We start from the raw sequence: 12890 nt of genomic DNA on the forward strand, positions 1-12890 counted from the left end.
AAATAAAAGAGAAAATATTGTATCATTTCTACTCTGTGGTGGTTTTCAGTTTAATCAGATGCCCCGCCTACGTCACAATTCAAAACATTTGCAATGAAATCTGCTACCTAGACGGCCAAAATATGAGAGAGGAGATTAAATTGGACAAAGGTGTGAAAAACATTACACAAATATGTGTACATGTACACTTCTCTTATGCCCATCTCCTACAGTGTAGTATCTAATTGCCAATTACCCTCTGGGCCACTTGGGCATAATGTGGACAGGCACAGAGATATGACCACCACCATTCGGTGCTGCACTATTATCGATTGGTTGACCTTTGAACTTGGGAGCGGAATCATTACTGCAGAGTCATGCGGGGCCTGACATTAGTGCCGCAGGACGGGAACATTCTAAACTGCTAGATAATTACTGGCATGGATGGTTTCCAAGAGCAAATATAATTAGATCTGAGATGGGGGACTAGGTAGACAGCATGTTCTCCGACATTCTAAATGGATGGTGGGTGTAGGAGTTACACACAGGAAATAAGTTGGCTCTTTTCCATTAAACTGAATCTTAGAATATTATTCATGTTAGATTTTACCTCTGAACCACTATGAGACCACTATAACTGTACTTATAAATATGGTAATGGAACAAAAATGGTGTCAATGGTTTGGTTTAAACCAAAGTCTGTTCTTGCGTGGACTTTATGTAGTTAGCCTTGTAGTTATCCAAGGTTAACTAATGGTAGATGTGAGCGTTAACAGCTGCTAGTTTAATTTGTCTCTGTTACCCCTGTGATGGACTGATAACCTGTATGGTGTACCCTGTCTTTTCCCCTAAGACAGCTGGAGCATGATCCATGCCCCCCTCAACCCTGAACAGGATAAGGTAGGCATGAAAAATGAATGAATGATTCATAAACAAAGAGTAACTTAATTCACTAATGTGCCACAATTGTGAGTTACCCTTAATTACTTTGCATTTTAAGGAAAAGAAACATGGAGTAGTGTAGTTGAGGTATGAAAGATGACACATGAACTGGACTGAAAATCAGCATTATAAAGGGATCATTCCTCCCCGGATTCTGAACTTCAGCATAATAGAAGCAGAGTGGAATCATCTTGACTAAAATAATTGGAACAAAAGGAAAAGAAGCATGGAGAGCTATTTCTAAAGACTCCTGAAAGACATTTTAAGGAAGCTGTCTTGGAGGGCTCATGTTACAGAACATAGGTGTTCATATCAAATATACTATATACTGAACTGTCATGTGTGTTTGAGCTATAAAGACATATTCAGTATGTTTATATTACCTGTGGACCAATGACATGGAAAGTCTCCTCAGCATGTATACAGGTGATTTCCAAAGGCTCCGTCCCTGACACATGGCACAACAGCCGGCATGTCTGAAAACACAGAGGAAAAAAACTGTTTGCACTCTTCCTTTTCTATTTTCCCCTTTCCTTTCATCAACATCATGTACCATACACTCACGATAATGACTAACTGACCTGATGGCAGTTTTCTCCATTTTTCTGATGAATTAATGAAACAAACAAATATAAACTTTACAACTTTCTATGCAAGTAACAAGTTCAGCTAAGCTGTGTGTTAGGCTTCTGCTAGCCTTCTTGCGTCTTGTGCCCCTGACAACCTCTACCTCCACCAGCTGCTCCTTCTGCTCCGTGAGCTTGTGCGAATACTCGGCCACTGCCTCCAGGTTCCCCTCGGCACCTCCAGCTTTGAGAGCTCTCAGAGGCAGCTGTTCCCCGTGAACCTTCAGCAAGTCTGAGGCTCGGCCCACCGCCACCTTATGGAGCTGAGGGAGGAAAACAGCATGATGAGGTGGCAAGGAGGAAAAAACCACAGGAGAAACAAATATGAGTGACAGACAGTTAGCTTGGGTGAAACAAAAAAAAAAAAAAAAGAAAAACAAAGATGACAGTGAGCTGACAGAAAGACAGAAGCATGCAACCTGAAGTGATGTAAATAATACAAGTCAGAGGAGAGCTACAGAGGTGACACAGCTCATGAGAGACCCTCGAGTCACGTCTCAGTTACTTTAACTCAGACAAAGAGACGGGCTCTCGCTCACCTCACGTTTCAGGTCACTGATGCTCTGACATGCCTTCAGGATGGCCACCTCCATGTCCTCCGTGGCCTCTTTGTTATGGACAGACTGCTGCTCCAATGAGACAGAAGCAAAAAATGCATCACACAGTTAGCTGAAATATAAACACTCAATCCTACCCAGTTCTAAAAAAAAAATAAAATGAAATGTCAACACAGGGCCTAAATAGCATGATCTGTGACATTTCTGAACTACAGTGTTCTGGTATATAAAGAGACAAAGTCAAATCAGAGTGTATATTTGTGCAATCACACCAAAATTATTTGACTTAATTATATAATTTCCAAATGTGAGAATAGTTGGAATCCAACTGCAGCTAAATCTAATATATCTGCTAAACTTCCCAAGGAAAAAGTACAGATTGGCCTGGGCAGAAAGTATATTTGCAAATTATTTTTCTCCAGTTTCCAAATGCCGCAGTGCTCCATTCTTTTCAAGTATTATCACGACCTTCAGTTGCAAGGACTAGATGAAGCGTAACTGTACAATTATGCAGCTGCAGCCTCTATTTTGCACTCTTTGGTAGAAGTTTACAATGAAAAGAAGCTGCAGCATGAAGGTTTGTGTTTCATGAGTGTCACTTTTAAAGGCCAAGAAGACTGCTGAATAGAAGGGAACACTACGTGCCATTTACCTGTCGGCCGGATGGGCCTTAGTAAAAACCCTTATTCAGGTGGGTTATTATTATTATTGTGCTATGTTTTTTGGGGGGTGTGTGAGAAAAGAAAGGGGGGGGGGGGGTAAATGAAGAATGTGTGCAAGATGCTGTGTCTCTGCTGTATTCAATTTGTAGGCTATACAGAGGCACACACACAAAGGGAAGCCCACATTGAAATATATCAGGACTACAGCAGATGATGGTTGTCTTTATTGATCAAGTGGTATACTGCATCATGATTTAGCATTTATAGTCTGGTAGACTATAAAAAAAAACTTGATGTGTTATATTAGTTCACATCCTTGAAAATGTAAATCTATTTACTCCAGTTGTAGGAATTTTGTAAACAAACTGGGAACGTACAGACACATATCCACCCCAGTAAGACACAGAGAGAAACAAACTACTCGCACACCACAGGGCTGCAATCTGCCCTTATTTATTCCCACAAATATGTGATGTTTCGAGCACAGCTCAGTATGTCACACAATTAATGGAGAATACAGCTCAAATTTTTTCATATCTGATGTAATAGATAGGGGGCAACCTGTTTGTCTATTCTCATATTGTTTACTAGGCACACTTCGTATCAGCAGTGCAAGAGCTGATAGAAATTAATTAGTAGTGTGACCTCTGCAGTAGCAACACACTCTGCTGTAATTGTCATTGTGCAATGTTGTCAACAACAGGGAAATAAGTCACAGTAGCAACACGCTCACCAGAAGACAGGACTTCTCTGAGCATTGCATTTGTGTTAGGAAATATGGACTGAGCTGGGATTAGATTCAGAAAAAGAGCAAAGTGTGACGATTAAAGAAGCTTAAATCTGACTATTGTTGGCAAGTGTGTTGCATCTTTTACAAAATATAAAATAAAAAAAAATCTCTGGAAATTCCACATACAGCTTCATATGATTTCATGCTAGTATAAATGCATGTAAGCCTGCCTGCTTGCACAAACATACTGCCTGAACCCAGGCGTGCACCAGCTGCTGGGTGTCCTGGCGAGCCAGCTGGCACAGGCCTAGGATGGCCTGACGTTGCTCGTGACTGGTGTAGGCTGAATCAGTGAAGTCTTCCGTCCGCTCGACCAGGGATTCCAGCTGGCTGGAAATGCTCTGTGGTGTATGGGAGTACAGGTTCTCCCGCAGGCACTCCACATTAGACTGCAGGAGGAGAGGGAGGAATTTCAGGGTTAGATGGACTGAGGAAAAGATTCAGGCAGCAGCACATGGACAAATAAGAAAAAATAAGTTGTATTGTAAGAGTTTTGTAAATAAATGTCTTTATGGAAAAAAAAATCAATTATCACATGTCTTGATTTTTACAAAAAAAAAAAAGATATCAGACCTGTGTTAAGACTCACTTTGTGTTGTCATAGATGCAAAGTAAATTTAGCAAGCAGCATCTCAAGTAAGCCATCATAAAAGCTAATGCATTGTTCTCTTTTTTTCCTCCGCTGTTATCAACAGACCTGCTTTAAAGAGAATTAAAGGTCTCTCTGCGTATGCGCTGTGCAGCCAGTTTACATAAGCTTTTACTAAACAGCCACAAAACTCTCGAGAGCCATTTATTAAAAGCAACAATCTTCTCCAGGCCTTGCATTAAAATACTTTCTTCTTTTTCTCCCCGAGGAGGAGATGCCCTTAAAGTGTTTTTACAAGGCTTCATTTCTTTCATCTGCCAGTATACAAAGGCTGAGAGAGTATGTTAGGAAAGAGTGATGCAGGTTTGATGGTGATTCAAACAGCTTTCTTAACAGCATAACCGGATGAGGAGCTTCTGTATGCCGATTGAGTCACATCTAAACCTGCAAAACTGTTATTTCTACAACCACAGTTAACAGTCACATCATATTAAAACATAATTTAAGGAATTCTGCTTAAAACAAGAGTCCAACTTATTATGATCATGACTAAATGTTCTGGGGCAACACGTCCGAAGAGCATCATAAATCTTACCCATTTAACACTAAATGTATTGCTGCAACTAATTTCTGAACCTACTTTAAAGTCTTTGATGCCGTTGTAGATGCTAGCTGGAAGGATCTTGTTCTCTCCGCAGCTCCGTGCCTCAGTCACTATCTCGATGACCTGCTCCAGGGCACAGCGCATTCGGTGGAACACGGCGTCTTTGTTGATCCTTGCTGACTCACAATCCGGGTGCCTCAGGCAAGTCTGTGGAGGGAATTCAATGTGAAATGTCAGAGCTAGTAGCCTCTTCTACTGATTTCAGGTTGTTCATGTTTTTTCCCCCTATTCTAGTTTATGATAACATGCATTCAACTACAGCACTAGGATTGAGCCAGGCATGTTGGGAACCTCAAAGTAAAAAAAAAAAAAAAAACAGAACAAACAACCTTTGACGGCATTAAATATTTAAGCTGGGCATGATCCCTAACCCTGGAGGTGGAGCACTGCTGCACCAGCAGTTTACCTTGGAGGCTGTGAGGAGCATCATGGTGCATTTCTCCAGCACTGCTCTGGCTGCTGCCATCCTGGCTTTTTTCTTCTCATCCTTCAAATCCTAAAGCACAAACACACACATAGCAAATGTAGCTGACAGATTACTTAAGTTACATCTTGCAAGTGCCATGGTGTCAGAGGGATATGAAGCATAAAAATGCAAGTTTGGACACACATACACACACAGACTTCATAGGTCATCTAACAAAATGAATAAATAAAAAAGAAACTACCAGAATACAAAATAGGATACCCTTTTTATGCGACTGTGTGAATTCCCCACAGAAATATACAGCTTGAATTATGTAGATATGGGATTTGCAAAAAAAAAGGCAGCTGAATCAACTCCTCTCCAGGCACTTTGCCATAGATTACAAAGACGATGTGATTATCTGTCATTATTTTTGCCTCTGTGCTCACCCGGTTTCAACAGATAAAGATGGTAGCTTTTCAAAAAAAAAAGAAGAAAGAAAGAAAAGATATGCACTAATGCATGTGTGTGCATGGGAGTGCATAAAACAACAACAAATAAATATATAAATAAAGATAAAGAGAGCAGACTGGCAAATAAGGAGATGGCGAATTAGCAGCAATGAGAAGCGATGGAGAAAGACTTGATGTGTATGTCGAAATGATGACACCCCCTCCCCACCACCAAACCCCCGACTAGATATTGCAACGCCTGGACCTCACACCAACTCCTGCAGGCAAAGTACTTTAGCTGCAAAGACTGAATGTATGCATCAAAGTGGGATTAGCAGTCTTTGGCAGAACAAAGTTAGAAACCCCCCCAAAAAGTTGGAGTGTTTTTCTGAAGCTTCAAACGTGAGTTTTTATCTTGCCAATTTTACTGCAATATGGCTGCTACATTGTAGGGAGAATGGATTGCTGAGAGCATAGTTATCAACACAGAATTGTGATTTAAACAGTCTTTGAGGAGTATGAGTCAGAGATGACCTGTACATTTCTTCTATGTGTTAGTGAAACAAATAGATTACTTGTGGGAGAGAGAATTAAGGCCACTTGGCTGAAACTAAAGAAATCAGATCACCTGCTTCACCACCCTGTTTATGAAAATTACTCTTAGACAACATCTATATAAATCAGCTAAATGTTTTTCCAAACAAAGAGTAAAATCACAGCTTGCATTTACAGTGTGTTCTTCTAAGAGGAGGTTTTTAAAGCGATTGGACAGGTTTGATGCAGACAACGGCAGGGTGTTTCTCTAGATGCTACTCACGTTCTGTCTGTCTCCTGTGAGGTGAGCAAATTCCACCATCTCGTTTCCAAACTGGCTGAAAATCTGAACAAATTCCTGGAAGGTGCTGACTCTTTCCAGGTGGTCAAGGGTTACCAGAACCTGCAGAAAAATAGACATCCTTTGAAAAGCTTACATCCAAAGAATGAATCTTAATCTCAGAGCAAAAACCAAGAATAAATAAAAGTTTGCAGACCAGTGATCTGCACACGTTTCATTTGGATTTTTGCCTTTCAATATGTCAGTTCATTTTACATTATCGATCGTTCCATGTGTTATAATTATATCAATGAAGTCCTAAATAAAGCTCTCAGATTAAGCAGCCCTTAAGCTGCATTTCAGTTAATAATAGTCTATGTAGCTGCAAATTTAGCTGCTGGAGATAAGCTAGCTGGCAGAACTAACACGACAGCTTTTATTTGTGCTAAACAAAGAAGAGGAAGAGCTCTAATTGTGTTTGCCAGTAATGGAGAACAGGGGGCTGTCGACTGTCTATCCAAACAAGGCTCGCTATTCATGATTAGGGCCCCCGTTTCCATTCTTGGCTCATGTTAAAGCTTCATCCGTATCACACTATCTGGCTAAGAGCTTAGCCAGGTATGAAACAGAGAGAGAGCCTCTGGCTTTGTGTCTTCATGTGCTCGCTGAAAGTACTGCTTCCCTTCAATTACAACCAGTAACTGTCAGATGGCCAGTGCATATCTGTTAGGAAATAAAGGATCCAAGCTAGTTTGCTTGTGTGTGTAGACTAGAATGTGTGGAAGGGAGCTTATGCACATGGTACAAAGGAGAGCATGCTCGTTTCATTGTGCCTCACCTTGTTGCGTGATGTAATAATCTGTTTGATGACGATTCGGTCAGCAAGGACCAGGACTTTAGTGACAGAGGAGAGGAGCAAGCGGGCAGCCTTCACCATCCCTGTCCTATCACTGAACACAGTGACACGCCCGTCAGACTGGGACGGCACGGGCAATCCCGCATCTGTCAGCTGGGCTATGGCATCGCCTGCAAGACATGATGTAAAGGTACAGTTACGGTTTAGAACTGGATAATCAATAATAATCTGATTAGGTTTACATCATGTTTAATAAGAAGCTCATTACTTTTATATTAATTGATATAGATTGAGTAGTTTATATTTGTTTTTCTTTTCCAATCTGATTTCTGCAGGCTATAGCAAACAAGATTTAAGAATTTTTCAGACTTTTTTTAACACTACAAAAGGTAAATTTAAGACCAGCTTCACAGTAGAAACGAAAGGGTGAAACAATTGCCACAGTCCACCAAAATCAGATATGTCCTTAGTTCTGCTCATTAGAAAAAGTACTGAAATGTATAAATCTTATTTTTGTTGTTTGTGACATTTTAAAGTAATTTCAAACAAAAATTTAAGACTTTTTTTTTTAATTAACTGAAATCATATTCTGGATCTGGATCTGGATTTAGCCAAAGAAGTGGGCTTATTGAAAAGAAAACTACATATTCTTTGGATAAGGTAACAGCCTTTGTAAGAGCGTTAGTATGTGGGCTGCAATGCAGTGGAGCACAAATGTAATTTGTGGTACAGAGGAACTTGACAGCCCTCACTGCTGCACCTACTCAATTGGGCTCACTGGGATCAAACTTTGAAGATAGAAACTAAAATCAAACTTTGCAACTGTTTACTATGGCTGTGCTTTGGGACAGTTTATGAACCATTATATATCATTATATTTTGTTTGTTAAAAATTTATGCTATATAGAGAATATTGTGTGGCCCAGACTGGGAGCTGCAAACAAAAATGATGATGGGTTACCTTTGAAATGATTTCCAACTTTATAAGTGACCAGGACTGCAAAATCTGCTGCTCAGAACAAATCCTGTTCATACTTCTCATTTTACTTGATTTAAGGAATCCAGTGCCGCTTCAGCTATATCCAGTCATGACATTTTTTCGACAGCTAACTCTGTTATAAAGAGTGAGAATCAGATTAGGGGGGGTAACATCAGTCAGCATAAATGACTTCAGAAGGGTGAGGGAATGCAGCTTTGGTGGAGGCTTAAATTCAATTTAAAAAAGCTATTAAAACAGTCCTTTCCTTGCAGCAGAAGCAGAAATAATAATATGCTGGAAGATTCACAGATCCCATCTGGTCTGGCAGTGCCTTAGGATCTGCACAGAGAGATCTGCATGATGTGAATGGGCAGGAATACCTCTAGGCCCTTTGAGATCTGGACACTGACAGGAGGCAGAATATGGAAGGATGGATACTTAATTCAGCATTTCATAAATGCCCTCTTAGTTAGTTCAGACTACAATGCAACATGTTCTTTTAATGCACCACTTATCACTTCTGGGCGTACATGTAGTCCTGGACAGGATGAAACTCTGCACAGTGGTCTGACAGCTATGCCAGCATTATTCAAACTCAGCTGGCATGTTTTGGGCTATCGTGAGTCTTTTTGGTGTAAAAACTGTGGGTTGGCCAGACTGGTTTAATTCTATTCTACTATTCTATTCTACAGTCATTTAGCAGACGCTTTTCTCCAAAGCGACTTACATCTGAGAGGAAGAACAACACAAACAAGAATTCAAACATGATGGGACATTATAATTAAGTAGTTGTCAGACTGCTGTGAGTCCAGCTGGACCCAGGTGCTGTCATGTAGTGCTAGAGGCAGTACTTTTGGTTTTTTAGTCCTTTGTTTAAATACAAGATCATGATTTCATCACACAATATCATCTTGGGCGTAAGTGCATGCAGCTTATTCAGTGTTGTGCCAAAGAGCTGGACAAATCTTTCTAACGCATTTCGACAAATAGAAGAGATAAGCTAAGTGCGAAAATGCTCCTTAAACAGGTGAGTCTTTAGTTTGCTCTTAAAAGTGAATAAGGACTCTGCGGATCAGACAGAGTTTGGTAGATCGTTCCACCATGGGGGACAACAGAGGAGAAGAGTCTAGCTACTGATTTTGCACCATGTTGTGGTGGGAGCACTAGGCATCTTTCACTGGCAGGGCATAACTGTCAAGAGGGAGTGTAGCTCTGGATTAAGGAGTGAAGGTAGACAGGAGCCGTTTGGGTTATTGTTTTGTAAACCAGAAGCAGAGCTTTGAATTTGATGCGCTCTGCAACTGGAAGCCAGTGAAGAGTGATTAGCAGAGGAGTGGCATGAGCTTGCAGGCAGGTCAGCCAATAAGGAGTTGCAGTAGTAGCAGTAGTCAATGCATGAAATTACCAGAGCCTGGACCAGGAGCTGTGCCGTGTGTTCTGTCAGGTAGGGTCTGATCCTCCTGATGTTGTAGAGATCATATCGGCAAGATCGAGCAACCGAGGCAACATGGTCCTTAAAGGTCAGCTGGTTGTCTACCATGACACAATGATTCCTGGTAGAAGACGTCGGCACAAGCGTGATAGAGTCAAGCTGCACGCTTATCTGTGGTGGTAAGGAAAGACTGGCTGGACAGACAATGAGCTCGGTCTTGGACAGATTTAGCTAAAGGTGGCGATCCTTCATCCAAATGGAGATATCAGCAAGGAATGCTGATATTCACATTTAGATGGTTGTGTCATCAGGTGGGAAGGAAAGGTAAAGCTGAGTGTCATCTGCATAACAGTGGTAGAAGAAGCCATGAGAGCGAATGACTGCACAGAGTAAGGAGGTGTATAGGGAAAAGAGAAGAGGGCCAAACACTGAGCACTGAAGTATCCCTGTTGTCAGCCTATGTGATCTGGACACTCCCCCTCACCAAAATTCTTTGAAGGATCTTCCTGTGAGGTATGACATAAACCATGAGAGGACAGGCAGCAGACAGGTAGTAAAGGGTATAAGGAGTATAAGGATTGAGGATTGACCAGCGGATCTGGCAAGCCATAGGGAATCATTAACTGACAGGAGAGCAGGTTCAGTAGAGTGGCCTTGCCTATAGCCAGACTGATATGGATCCAAAAGGTTGTTGTCTTGGAGGACCTGTGAGACCTGACTGAAGACGGCACGCTCTAGTAGTTCAGGCATGAACGAAAGTAGTGAGACCGGCCGGTAGTTTTCAACCTGGGTTCTTCAGCAGCGGGGTAACCCGAGCTTGCTTGAAGGCTGAGGGAAAGACGCCAGATTTAAAAGAGGAGTTGATAATATGGGTAACTGCAGATTTTATTGTAGGTAGGATGCTCTGCAGGATGTCGGTAGGGACAGGATCAAGAGGACAGTAGTTAGTTCAGACAAAACTATTACATAATAGTTTACCACACTTCACTCTGAGAGTACAAACCATTATGGACAAGATGAAAACTGCAGAACTATATTGAGCATAGTGATAAGATAGCCATGCCTACCTGACCCAAACACAGCTGGTGTGCTTTTTCCAGGGACCATTTTTAGGGTGGAAAACATAGACACAATCATACATACACACACACACACACACACACACACACACACACACACACACACACACACACACACACACACACACACACACACACACACACACACACACACACAAACAAACACACACACAGTTTGTGAAAATGCCAAAGCTACTTTATTTATTTCTTCATACATAAATGTTCAAATTAATGACACATAAACCTTATATAGGGCTAGGCAATATATCAAGGTTTTCAAATATATCGAAACTTTATCAGACGCAATATAGAAGGAAGGAATATTGTTTATATCGAGATAGTTTATTTGGAGTTAAAAGCATCTTTTCTTTTGCATTTTGCACATCTGTATTTTTGTTGTGGTCATTGGAAAGTATTTTTCATTCATTTTGTTCTAGGAGCATTTAATTTAATATAAAGCTACTTCAGTCAACTGTTAAAAAAAGTGTATTTCGCACTGAAGGCTGTAAATTAGAACTGTCTCTTTGGTTACTTGACCCCCAAAAAATATATCGAGATATATATCGTATATCGTGATTCAGGTAAAAAATATCAAGATATAAGATTTGGTTCATATCGCCCAGCCCTAACCCTATACTTACACAAATTCTCATTCCAGCTTCTTAATTCTTCTCATAAAAGACAAAAACTCACTGAAAACCAAAACCAAACACACTCCAGAAATGAGACAGAGGAGACATTTCAGAAAGGGAAAGAGCTTTGAAAGAAGGAGGAGGGGATAGGTCGCTATTAGGTCAGTCAGCTCAGCTGTCTGTTTAGTTCGGCTGGTCTTTTAAAGAAAGCAGCACTGACGAATTGATTGTATCCGACAGTGCCAGCTCCACTAACTGGTCAAAACTTTGAGGCTTGTCTCACATAGTGCTGCACAAACCCTGTGACTCTACTGTGATGGAAAGGAGAGGCCTAAGTCGGGGTCTCTATTAGCAAAATATATGAATTTTTATTATCATATTATATTGTATGTTTTGGTGAAACATGCGGCTTTGTCCTAAATACAAAAAATAAAAATAGAAAATAAATAAACCACTGTTGTAGATCTGGGATGTTTCTGTATTTTGTGTGAGGCAAGGCAGTGGCTAGTTATTTTTTTTAGATACAAAACATTGCTGTTTACAACCTCATGCACAGCTGATGACAGGCGTTTAGGGCCAATTAGCCTGTCAACAATCTTAAATTAAAATACTGGACATAAACATTTAACCCTGTTGCACAAACAAGCTAGCATTTAGCACAAATCGCTGTTTCTCAGTACCATATATACAAAAGATGAATGTAGCCACCTGGTCTTTGTTTTTTTAAGGACTTTTGGGTACTATTTGCCTTTATTTGAAAGTTGTTTGACAGGAAGGACATAAAGAGAAGGAGAAGACATAAAGCAAGGAACCATAGACCCAGTTGAGCTAACTGGGGTCGTGATAAATTCCTGAGTAGTCACTGCCTTGTACCACCGTCTTAAGAAATTAACCATTGTAAAAATGTATTAAATAGCTTATTTGATTTATACTATATGTTTTAAAAAGTTTTAGATGGCAAAAATAGCTCTTTTCCTGACCCTATTTATAGCTGCTAGCATACTGAGAGTTCTCTATCTGCTGTCATCTGCAGATAAACCAGCAAGGTCCAATTAAAAAAATTATGTTACACATTGGTTTGCTTGTTTTGTCTACTAATTTCTTGCTTGATCTGAGTGTAGCTTTGACATTAGCAGAGCCTGAAATATACCTTCAGGAGATTGTTTTTATGTTAAAACTGTAGAATCAGCCTCTTTAGTCCATCTGTACTCTTAATAACCAAATACAGACTTATCTGTCTACTATAAGTTAAGAAAACATGATGAACACAATTGTGATTTGGACTTATCTTAATCTGATAAATGGGTTGTTACAACCCACTTTAGGGGTATGACAGGGTGTAACAAAAAATGTAAGCGGTGGACAGATGTTAAAGTTAAATAAACCAGTTTTTATTGTTGTAAGCGAAAATGAAGATTAATCAAACCGGTG

At 40.4% G+C, this 12890-nt stretch overlaps 1 protein-coding gene across 1 annotated transcript in view; it reads right to left on the bottom strand.

Annotated features, from left to right (window-relative positions):
- The window catches only part of ctnnal1 (catenin (cadherin-associated protein), alpha-like 1), a 51348-nt gene that overhangs the window by 7628 nt on the left and 30830 nt on the right, over positions 1–12890 (bottom strand). Inside the window, exons 3-10 of the mRNA XM_042012425.1 lie at positions 7320–7507; positions 6485–6604; positions 5216–5305; positions 4786–4956; positions 3745–3945; positions 2087–2173; positions 1652–1810; positions 1305–1397 (exon numbers count right to left, since the gene is read on the bottom strand). Of these exons, the coding sequence (XP_041868359.1) occupies positions 1305–1397; positions 1652–1810; positions 2087–2173; positions 3745–3945; positions 4786–4956; positions 5216–5305; positions 6485–6604; positions 7320–7507 (1109 nt within the window). The remainder of the gene's footprint in view (positions 1–1304; positions 1398–1651; positions 1811–2086; positions 2174–3744; positions 3946–4785; positions 4957–5215; positions 5306–6484; positions 6605–7319; positions 7508–12890) is intronic.

Source organism: Melanotaenia boesemani, chromosome 17 (assembly GCF_017639745.1).
Source record: "Melanotaenia boesemani isolate fMelBoe1 chromosome 17, fMelBoe1.pri, whole genome shotgun sequence".
Classification (NCBI taxonomy): domain Eukaryota; kingdom Metazoa; phylum Chordata; class Actinopteri; order Atheriniformes; family Melanotaeniidae; genus Melanotaenia; species Melanotaenia boesemani.